We start from the raw sequence: 11,720 nt of genomic DNA on the forward strand, positions 1-11,720 counted from the left end.
GTTTGAAAGCATATTTATTTTAACATAGTTTTAAGCAATGAAGTAATAAAACTTTAAAATAGTATTAATAAGTAATGAAGTTTTCATTTTTCAAGTGTTGAAGTACTTAATTAATCAAGAGGTGTTTAATTTTCATTCAAATTTTGTACTTGATTATTTCAAAAAATTAAAATAATAGTATGGTTTTCAAACTTTTTCAACTGTCAATTGATTTAATAATAAATAAAAAAAATTAAAAAATACTCCAAATTTATGCAGTGTTGGAGATACTTTTAAAATGTCATAAAATTAGATCCCTAATGTCTTTCATTTTCAGAAAACTGAAACTTTTTAAAAAAAATTTTATTTTTATTTCCAATGGCAGACATGAAAGACAAATTTGTAGCTGAAAACAATATAAAGAAAAAACAAAAAACGGGAGCAGGAGCTACAAAAGGAAAGAATCTATAGGTCTGTAATAATGCATCTCGCTCGCCAATAACATTCCCACAAGGGCTCTGGAGGAAGTGCAGGGCAACGTCTCAGATGGTTAGCGTACATTTCTTGTTGTAGGTTACATAATGGACAAAGGGGGCTTGAAAAGATTTTGATTCTATACAGGTGTTTTGATAAACAGTCATGGTCAGTGGCAAGGCGAAAAAGGGCCACAGATTTTTCCCTTTGCCATGACGGAATATCTTTAATTCCTTCCAACCAGTCCTTATTTTTATTTGCTTCTTGGTGTTTTGCCTCAAATGTTGTTCGAAGAGAGATTTTTATTAGCCTTTTAGCGGTGTGGAAAGGAACTGACTTAAGAGATATTTGTAGAATCTTGGCGGCTTTTTTGGCCAAGAAATCTGCAGTTTCGTTACCTTAAAGTTCACAGTGCGCTGGTACCCATTGCATGGCAACATTTTTCTTCACTTTTTAAAGTATATCGTACAAAATGGTGAAGAAAAAAAAAAAGAATAATTTTGTAAATCTTTAAACGACACTACGAAATCATGCACAAAACCTAAAGTCATAAGCGTCATGTCATAATTAATAATATTGACATAATGCCAATTTTGCGTCCATTCACAAATAATTTTTGCCCTCTTTTGTGACTTTACTTTATAAGCTTAAACAAACCCTGTTTTTAGAAACTGATTCAGTCAACATGAGGATTGACTGTATTCAGTAACATTTCCTGTTATAGTCAGAAATTATCATAATCATCAATTTTCTCCGATACTTATCCTTATCTTTTTCGGTTGGAAGTATGGTTGAATGTATTTCCAGAGTGCCTATAGTTTGTAACTTGGTACCTAGATTAGTATATTTTGGTACCTATCTATGAAGGAACTCCAATCAATAAAACATTTTAACAGTTACCTGCTACTAAAATTAATTATGCATCATTGGCGTCGATAATAGTATGATGATTTTTTACGATTTATATAAACATATATCTTTTCTTCATTAATTTAACTTCTTACTACAATTTTTTTTAAAATTTTAATTTGTACTTATTTCTAAAATTAATTAAGTGCCTTTGGCATCAATAATCGAACTCGCTTTATGGTTCGCTAAAACGAATAAGTGTCTATTTTATATTAATTTTGATTTTTACTGCATAACTTATTTTGTATTTCAATTACCGGTGATTTTAAATTATTTAGTTTTAGGGAGACTTACTTTAAAAGCATAAATGTAAACAAAATAAACACATGGTTAAAAATGTTATTTGGTGACGTAGCCCTAACGTGTCATCTTGATCATTGAGCTCATTTGACATAGGGAATTAAAATTAATTAAATTTTAAAGAACGTGCAGTAAACTCCATATTTTAATTTTAAAAAAGTCTATAAGCTAGCGAACATCACTAATACTATATTTTAAATAATTTTATAAATTAGTATGGTCTGCAGTTTAATTTATTATAATGGTTAATTCTGAACCAATAAGAAAATTTCCTTTTTAAATGTCTCTCCCGAGCTTCTCATTTACAGTTTAGAACGACTTTTTTAAATCTGGAAGGGGGAGGGGGGTAAAATAGCTCCTTTCACTCTCTGTCCATATTTTAGAACTCTTATACAAACAGTTCTAAAGTCATAAAAGAGCTCCACGGAAAAATAAACTTTTCATTTTATTATTTTAGACATATTCGCATGCTAATGCCACTTTCGCACGTAGCGTGGGGTGTTCTGATTAGTTGTAAATGAAGCAACTGTAGCGAATAAGTTTAACACGTTCACAACGGTAACTAGAAAATAGCGTTTAAGGTTAATGTTTGGCATTTTTGTTATTTATTATTTTTTTTACATAAAGCATAAGAAAACCCCTTTTAAATCTTACTTGCGCTTTTCCTATTTAATTAAAATTGCACCTGACAAGAAGTTCCACTAAGCTTTTAAAATATTATGAAAAGTATGAACCAACATTCTTTTTTATTTCTGATTTCAAATATAGCGGAAACGGATGAGGAAGACGAGGTAACACATTTTTCGTTTCATCTTTACGCTAGAAAGTTAAATTAAAAAAAAGACCTAAATTATTTGTTGTTTTTATGAGTTGTTATCTTTTTTAATTTGCAGAAAATATTGTGTCCGTTTCGTATGGTTATGCAATTTACTCGAAATTGATATAATTTTTCCAGAAATGTTATTTTCGTTATGATTGGGTGTCGGCAGTCACTGTTATGGTCTGTTATTTATTTTCTTGTGGTTTCAGGAGGTAAGAATATTAAGTACTAAGTTTTAGTAAATTAAGTTTTTTTAATCTATACGAAAGAAAACTTCTTAATGTAGGATGAAACTTAGAGATAAATTTATTCGAAATTTATTTTAATGAAAAAAATCATTGCTCATTTAGAAAAATTATTTATACACTGCATAAAAAAAAAAAGAAAAAAACATTTATTGAGAAATCTAATGTTACCGAAAAAATTTAAAATTTGTGACTAACTTCTTTCAAGGATACTAAAACTTTTTAAAAAAAATTTCATAGGAAGTTTTTTAAGATTAATTCCTTGAATTTAACCGCTCATTTATATTTTCCTTCTACTTTTAATATTTATTTGATTAGTTGCGGATATTCTAAAGTACTTATCAATGATTAAATATGGCAGCAGAAGACTTTTTCCAGTATGTGTTAGCTTGCTGGACTATGGAAGCCTTGATATATGGACGTAGTATTTTTAATAATTTTTTTTAGCAATTCTTTCAGATAAAAAATTGCTAGCTATTTTATTAAGCTTTGAAAGACAGTAGTATTCTTAGCAAAAAAAAAAATTCCAATACTTATTCTTAACTAATGCATTTTTACGTCAGAATACAACTAACAGATTTTAATGATTGTTTATTTTATCGTGTATTTTAACGATATTTTAACGATATATTTAAATTAGTTTTTGCTTATCAGTGGTTAGACAACCAGAAAATAATGATTAAAATATGCATTTTTTTTTCTGTTTCCTCGTGATACTCACACCTCCATTTCTTGCTAGCTTCTAGCACAGTTTGATTTTGTAGATTTGAGTGTATATTATCAGTTTTTTTTGTTCTTAATGTTTATTTTTTATTATTTCATCTTGTGTTCGGCATATCACGTCTGCTTTTTGTTCTAGGAAACAAAACATTCAATGTTATTGAAGCTTATTATGAAGCTTATGAAAGTTAATATGCAGCTTATTGTTAAATGTATTTAGATTTCTCACATGTTTAAAAGGTATTATGTATGCGTGCACCATATACTACATGCATCATTTTATTATATAAAAGGTATTAAACATCCGAACCATAAGGGAATTGTGGCTGCCGACGTTTAATTCCATAGTCTTGTAATTTTGAACTCAACACAAAGAGGCTCCTGGATTATGCATTGGGACAAACTCCTTTATGTGCTGGCTGGACATTTCTAACCGTAGAGTACTGGTACTTGCGTCAAAGGAAGAGAAAACCTCGAAATTGTCCCAGAGGGTTTGCGTCAGAATACCTTTTATTTACTTATGAAAACACTGTGAAATAATGTGATGCCTCTGTGCTGTATCATCAAGAAAATATCGGTGACTGTATTTCTTAACACAAGCATTTTAAAAGTTCGATTCAAAAACTCAATTCAAAATTGGTTGTGCATTAATTCAAAATTAAACTCAGATTTTCAAAAAATCTGACTTAAAAATAATTTAAAATACAAGATATTTTGGTCTACCATAATATATTGATACTATAAATTCAGTAATAAAATCACTGGTTCATAAAATCAGTCTTTTTTTAAAAATCAAATTTGCAAGAACGAAATCATTACAAAGTCAAAACACTTTAAAAGTATCTTTAGTTTTAAGTCATAATTTCCCATTTTGTAATATCGTTTTGCTTTCTCCTTTTTATTATTTTTATTTTTAAAAAAAAAGTCTAAGTGTAAGCAGGTAAGCACAAGGATAAATGTGTTAAACACAAACGCCTATGCCGGGAAGTGGTGTTACGTGCGTCTATATGTGTCCTATGTATGGGTGGCTCAAAATGTGTTACAGGAAACCACCATCCAAGTCTTGAAAAAATAAACTGATGTCTGTATCAATGAAATTGAACCACATCAATGCAAAATAGTTATAGAAATTGTTGCGGATAGAGAGTTCGTATGCGCCAGCTATATCAAGAAGGCCGTATACATCATAAGGCCATAAACTCCATACCTCTGCATTCTTAATGATCATGAATCATTTCAAAAATATCCCAATGTTTCATTAAAAGCCGGTATTTTTTATTAAAATTACTTTCAGCGTTAATTTTCGGACACTCTTTTTTTCATAGATTATTCATTTCTTCCTTTAGGGGATTGGTTTATGGTTGAAGGCTGCCACAAAACATCCAAAGAGTTGCACATATGTTTGAACATCTACATAGAAAGGGATCTGCCCTTTGTAGAAACCATTATAAAAGGTCAAAAGAAGATTGGACGATTTGGCGGAGGAAGAATTCTTTTAGATGACTTAGATGTGCAAGTTATTTGCGAGTAAGATTTATATATATTTTTTTCACGGAGAAAATACATAAGAAAATAATAAGACTTTTCTTATCTTTGATAGTCACGCAACTGAGCTGTACGACTGTTATAAGACACCTATGCTAGAGTGTTACTCATACTGGCAGTTGTATGACTTTTTGAAAATGATGAGCTTGTTTCAAAAGCTCCACTCGTATCTGTGCGAGAAAACAACAAATAATGCAAGAGGTGAATTGTATTTTTAAAATATTTATGTGTTAATTTACTTTGTGATTAATGTAAAATTATTTTCTAAAATATGTTTTTACGAACGGCTTTTTTGAGACGGTTGAATCCTGCATTCAAAATTCCGAACACTTATCGACTAAGTTTGAAGTTTTGAATTTTCACTAGAGCACCGTGCAGGATGATAATGCAAATTTCAGTCGTTTCCTGGTCACAACACGTAAAATTTATTTCTTTTCACAACTGGTGCTGAAACGCCGATCCAGTTTTGAGTAGAGGGTAGTCGATGTTCAATTCCGTAGTCTTGTAACTTCGAACCCATCCCGGCAGAAAAAGGGAACTTCTGGATCAAGCACTGAAGCAAACTAGCCTTCGTGGAAGACTTTTTTGATGGAACCAACCCGCATTTGTGTTATATCGAGAGGAAAAACACAAAAACCTTCCATTGTTAGTCCGACAGCAAGGGGATTCTAACCCATTATTCATCTACCACTGAGAGTATTTTACGTCAACATTAAATAAGGTCGGTACGAGACAGAATCCGAATTTTTAGATTCATAAGAATTCTACAACGGGTTTTCCGTAGTTTCAGAATATATTTTTTCCAGTAGTATCTAAGATTATGTATAAATATTTTAATGAATTAGAATTAAAAGAACTTTTTTCCATCACTACTTATAAATATTTTGACAGAAAATTAAAGGTCAGATAGAGAAATGGTTATGCTCCAAAATCGTTATGAAGCTCTAATATTTCTCTTTTTTTAAAAAAAAGAAATTGGGCTTTAGTTCGCTGCCACTGACATATGTATAAACTCAAATATTGAATGGTTATGTAATAAGTACCAAATATACTAATATAGGTATACAATATTACATTGATATATTTGGTGATTATTAAAACTGCATCAATATGAAGCAGTTTTAATACCGATACTTGGGAATTAAGCATTTTACGGCACTTTGAAAAGGATATGTACCTGAGAAAATCGTTTAGTAGTGGTAACTTTTAACTATCATGCCTCGATCAATAGCATCATGCCAAGTGATGCTAAATACATTTTATCTTTTTTCCAATGGTATGAAATACAAACAACGAGCTTTGCTTACGTAAAGCCACCGAAGATTGCAACATATAATATTAAATAAAAAAATTTAAATTATTTTAGCTACATTAATAGAAAAACTTAGTGGAAGAACCAGGTGAAAAATCGCATAAACATCTCTAAAATTGTAAAATGATGTCTTAAATATTTCTTGAGAAAATTTAAAAAATGTCAAAAACTGAAAGTGTTTCTTCCATTATTGTATTGTAGTGCATCTTCTTCAGAAATTATTTGCATATTCAAGGTCTACCCGTTGAACGATTACGATTGTATGTAAATACGTGAAAATCTGATTATTAGACCAAAAGTTAATATTGTTTCCTTTTTTTAAAGAAAAAATAAGTTTTTCTTTTATTTTACTTATTTATTTTTCACGCAGTACTGTACTTTCCTCGCAGCAAAGTGAAATGCATTCTGCATGCTGTTCTATATTGCAGATGGATACTATTCAATATGATTCTCATATAGGAATAAATTTTAATACTTTTTTAAAATTTATTTTCATGTTTTAGATCTTCTTTTGAGTATGAAATGCTTGATGATAGCTGAAAGTCACATCGCTAATTGTTCGAACCACGGCTTTAGTTGGTCTTATACTTGGAAAGAAGTTCTTCGAATGCAAGTTTCTCCAGCCGAAAAATGTCCGGCTATTGACCAATACAGGACATGTCTCATTAATGGACTTAACAATGTCCCTTGCGGAGAAGAAGCAGGCCATATTTATGGATCTTTATTACAAACGTGGTATTTACATTGGTGTGATGATGTCGAAGTGGGCAATTTGCACTACACAAGTTCAGGGTTTAGATCAGAGGGTCTACAAGTGTTAGTCGTGGTCTCCATGTTTTCCTTTTACTATTTAACGCATGCATTTTTTTACAATAATTAATTTTTCTAAACAATTTTACTTCACAGAATAACAAGGATAATAGAACATCAGAATAATTATGGTAATTTTGAAAATTTTAACTACCACATGAACGTTTTTCTACATTTGCTACAATTTTGATAGAGATGTATTTTTTCAACTTATCATGTCTTTCCTACTTTGAACTTTAATTTTGCTAATGTATTAGAATATCTAAGAATAAATCAATAAATTAAATATTATGTTTGTCATTATATACGAATCGTGTATGTTATTGCTGTATTATTTTAACCATATATTGCTTTTTTAAGTGAGTTAAAAAAATAAAATTATTTTGATGATTCTAAGTTTAATAATAGATTTTTTTTAAGGATTTTGATATTTTGATGATATTTTAACTTAATCATTGATTATAGAATTTAAGATAATATTTACAGTCAATTGAAAATGTTGACACTGCAGTTGATGTTGTTAAAATTTGCAGCTTTAATATTTGTTAAAATAATATTTTAATTTAATAATATTCAATGAACTAGTAGATTTAAATAAAACGCTTTTAAATATTTTCTAAATAGATAAATTACTTTTATCTTTTAAGTAATAAGTGAAATTCAACTACAGCAATGTTACAAGTCTGTAAACGTCATGTAATTACGTAAATTACGTCATGTAATTACGTAAATTACGTACTGTAATTACGTAAATGGCTACCCATACATAAAAGAACAAAAATGTTCGAAGAAACATAATTATAATAAAATTTTTTTGCTGAAATGTTTATTAAAGTTTGTTGACATACACCACTGTTTAAAATAAAATAATTAGATTTGGCTAATTATCTTCAGAACTATTTGATTAATTTAATGAAATTTGATATGCACATAAGGTAATTAATAACTAATTAACAGTTATGATGCACACGTATGATTTTTTTTTGTACTCATTGGCGCGGAAAATTATGAAACACTATTCTTTTAAACAAATAAAAAAAGGTATTAATTGGTGCTTTATATAGGAATGCATGTTTTAGCACGTAATTTCTTGACGGCAGGTAGTTTAGAATTTATTGTGGCAATGTTACCACTGTTTTCTGATCCAAAATAATTTCTGAGAGGGGTTCCTATTCCTCTTCAAGATTTATAGAGTCGAAATTCGGGGACCAATATGGCCACTCCATCCGTCGAATACTTTCGCTTTCCAGAAAATCATCGAACTCCTCGTGAGTTTATATGTTGCCCAAGAAAGAAAAATCAGCGTCAACTGCAAAGGTGGGAATCTAGCATAGGTGCCCAAAACTTTATCACTGTACCTTAAAGCAGGCAAAGTACCTTTCTTAAAGACATGGTGAGAATGCAGTCACTCAAAAAGAAAGCTGCTCCAACCACCTAACCACCAATGTCATAATAGTTGATTTTTCAGATATTGGTGGGCAGATAGTGGATCACTGGTTCTCTACGTATGAAGCAATGGAACTAGAAATTTACCATCTGCTCATAAATATACGCGAATTAGTTCAATGATCACAAACCTCCCCATATGTTTCAGAGAGGCACTTTGACTGGTTTGAAGTATATGGATAAATCCTCGAAGCCCTATGTTAATTTTTCTGTGGTGCGTTGAACATTGTTCCCCCTTAATGGATGTCAACATGAGGGCACAGAAAAAACTCATATGGTCTATGATTCCTTGAAGAGTGAAAATATTTATCGAGTGGTTATCCAGCCATGTTTTTTAATCCTCAATCCTGTGACGCATGTCTGATACGCTCAGGAAATGGCTAATGCCACTTACAATCTTTCTTTGAAAAACATCTTGGGCCAGAAAACAGAATTGCTGTACGTGTGGGAACACTCGTCAAAAGAAATTCTAAACTACCGTATTCCAGTTTGAAACCACGTTGTTAGTACTGTATATTTTCAAGGAGGTGACATAAAGGTAACCAATTCATTTTTTTGTATCGATTCTATGACCACTGTTTCATACTTTCTGGTCCCGCGGTGGACTGATCATAAAGACTCGGTTACCAGTAGAACACCAAAGTCAAGCATCACTAATAGCGGTCAGTAAGCGGTAAGCGTGACCTCCTTGATCAGCCTACTTAACGACAGAGGGTGTGCAGTATTGGTCTTCGTTAAACTATTCTACAGTAAAGTACTCGACTTCGAGTGCTGGTCGTCGGGCTATCAAAGCGGCGGAGCCATCCCCTATGCAGAGGATCAAAATTATGATGGCATGCTTTCGGATCATCCTCAGAAATGTTTCCCAGATGGTCACCAATAACCCATTGTGGAACCATGGTGGCTCAGGGGATGGAGCGTTCGCCTTTCAATAATGCGAACCCGGTTCGAATCCCAACGATGGTTGATCGATACGAATCCCGCACCCGGATTGCACCGATCATAGTGCTGACTTAAAATATCATCAGTGTTAGACTCCCCTTGCTGTCAGGCTAACCGTGTGACGTTTTCATGGTTTTCCTCACCATGTAGCGTGAATTCGAGTTAGTTTCATCAAAAAGTCCTCCACGAAGGTAAATTTCTCCCAATACTTGATCCAGGAGTTTCTTTTTCTTCTGGATTGGATTCAAAATTGCAAGGTTGCGGAGTTGAACATTGATAGTCGTAAACACAAAATTGAGTCGGCTGTTCAACGACGTTTATAAAATAAAATAGCCCGTTGTGAAACTCTAGAGCGACGAAAATAAAGTCTACATCTTTCTGACTTCAATGTGTTACACATAGTTTTACGAGTGTCTTACGACTATTAAATAGTAATTTTATTTGTGTTATATCAACCTGAGTCCTGAGCAAGTTTAATTAAAATCTGCTAGTTAGTTTTAGAGATAATCGATCAAATTAAAAAATTCTCATAATTTTTAATACCAGGGTACTTTAGGTAAAAAGTGATTTGCGATAAAAATTTCACGATCATTCATTTATTTCAAGAAATGAAATTTCATAAATTAAAATAATGATTAAATCTATTTGTAAGAATAAATGACTGAAATACATGAATAAATCTCGAACTAACAGAAAAGTTATAGCGATATGTGTGGAAAAGTGTTCTAAGAAGCATTTACGTTTCTTCAATTTTTAATCAAATTTTCTAGAAAATCATATCAGCTGCTGGTCATCCTTTTTAGTTTTATAAGTGTTACTGAGACTTTAATGATAAAATAGAATCAATCAAACAGGTTTCCGGGTGCGTAACCAACAAGCGTGCAGCACTAGTTCCTTAATTCCAAGCTACCCTCCTATAAAAGTGGATTGGCCCATACACTTTACTGGTGGAGAATGATAAGGGATGCATGCAATTCTTCAATTTTAGAATTTATTAATCTTCAAATTCAGAATTTTTCAATTTTAGAATTTGGAGATTGAAAATAAAATATTACTATTTCAATAATTAAAAAAAGAACTTAAAATCATTTCGACGCTTTGAGTTTGCATGAACTTGTATTATTTTAAAGTTAATATAATTACATATATTCAGTTTTCATTAATAATTGGGATGGGTTTTCTTTCTTCTGCAGGGCTACGAGTTTTACTCAATATAAATTAGAAAATTGTCAGAGTGGAGAATACAGGAAATGGCCCTTTATCTTTCAAATTCTCATTATTTGGAATACAAGTCATTAAGGGTGGTGGTCTTTAACTTTAAAAATCACCAGTATAGGGAATACCGGGCAAAGTGTAAAATTGAAAAGGGTGCTTAACCAAAGAACAGTTTAGGAGAATATGCACTCCCATTGGGTGAGAGCTAAGAATTGTATGGTTTGCACTGCACGTTTGTTGTTTTGTATTCTTTCATGCCGGGTATTTAAATGTCTTTTCCATGGAACTCTTTTAATCTCTTTCGCGCAAAACGGAAAAATATAATCTCTTGCATCTAATAAAAATACAAAGATTGAAGCATATATTTTAAAAAAAAGCTGTACTCTACTTTGCAGTTAGAATATTTATCTTAATTTATCTATATCGATGAATGATATCAATAATAAATGTCATAATTTATCCATACCGATGAACACAAAATAAAAATTAGATTAATTGATTCTACGATCTTAATGGGGCATGATTCTAAAAACAAGATTTCCTGAAAATTGTGTTGTCTTAAGATTCGCGAATGCTGCGCGATTAGGAATTCTATATCTCTAAAAATTCTCATTTTAGAGAATCATTTTAAGATACTATTATTTCGGAAAAAGTTCAGAAAATTTAAGAAATTCAGATAGATAAAAAAAAAAAAAATAGATTTTTGAAATGTTGCATGAAGAAAGGATGTTTCGTTAAAAATATAACTGCCACTACAAAAATTAAATACCAATTCACTGGTATATAAAACATGTTAACTTGATTCCATCTTGAGGAATCTTTTGATAGATGAACGCTGACGTAGTCGAAAATGATATCCCTACCTTGGTGACTCCAGGCATGATATGAACACGCCATCATCGATGTTTTAACTACATTGAACAGATCATTTGCTCTTAAAATGGCGGTAAAAAATTCGGAGAAGTAAATACTGTTCGCCCGGTCAAAGAAAGAAAAAGGAAAT

The 11,720-nt window shown here is 31.3% G+C and overlaps 1 protein-coding gene across 1 annotated transcript; it reads left to right on the top strand.

The window, feature by feature from the left end:
• The first annotated feature begins 2,478 nt into the window (after window positions 1-2,478).
• LOC107456180 (uncharacterized) lies at window positions 2,479-7,417 on the top strand. The gene is made up of 4 exons (XM_016073967.3): window positions 2,479-2,694; window positions 4,794-4,974; window positions 5,048-5,193; window positions 6,808-7,417. The coding sequence occupies exons 1-4, from the start codon at window positions 2,634-2,636 to the stop codon at window positions 7,182-7,184; spliced, it is 765 nt and encodes a 254-aa protein (XP_015929453.2). The 5' UTR covers window positions 2,479-2,633; the 3' UTR covers window positions 7,185-7,417.
• The last annotated feature ends 4,303 nt before the right edge of the window (window positions 7,418-11,720 follow it).

This window comes from Parasteatoda tepidariorum, chromosome 2 (genome assembly GCF_043381705.1).
Source record: "Parasteatoda tepidariorum isolate YZ-2023 chromosome 2, CAS_Ptep_4.0, whole genome shotgun sequence".
NCBI classification, from domain to species: Eukaryota; Metazoa; Arthropoda; class Arachnida; order Araneae; family Theridiidae; genus Parasteatoda; species Parasteatoda tepidariorum.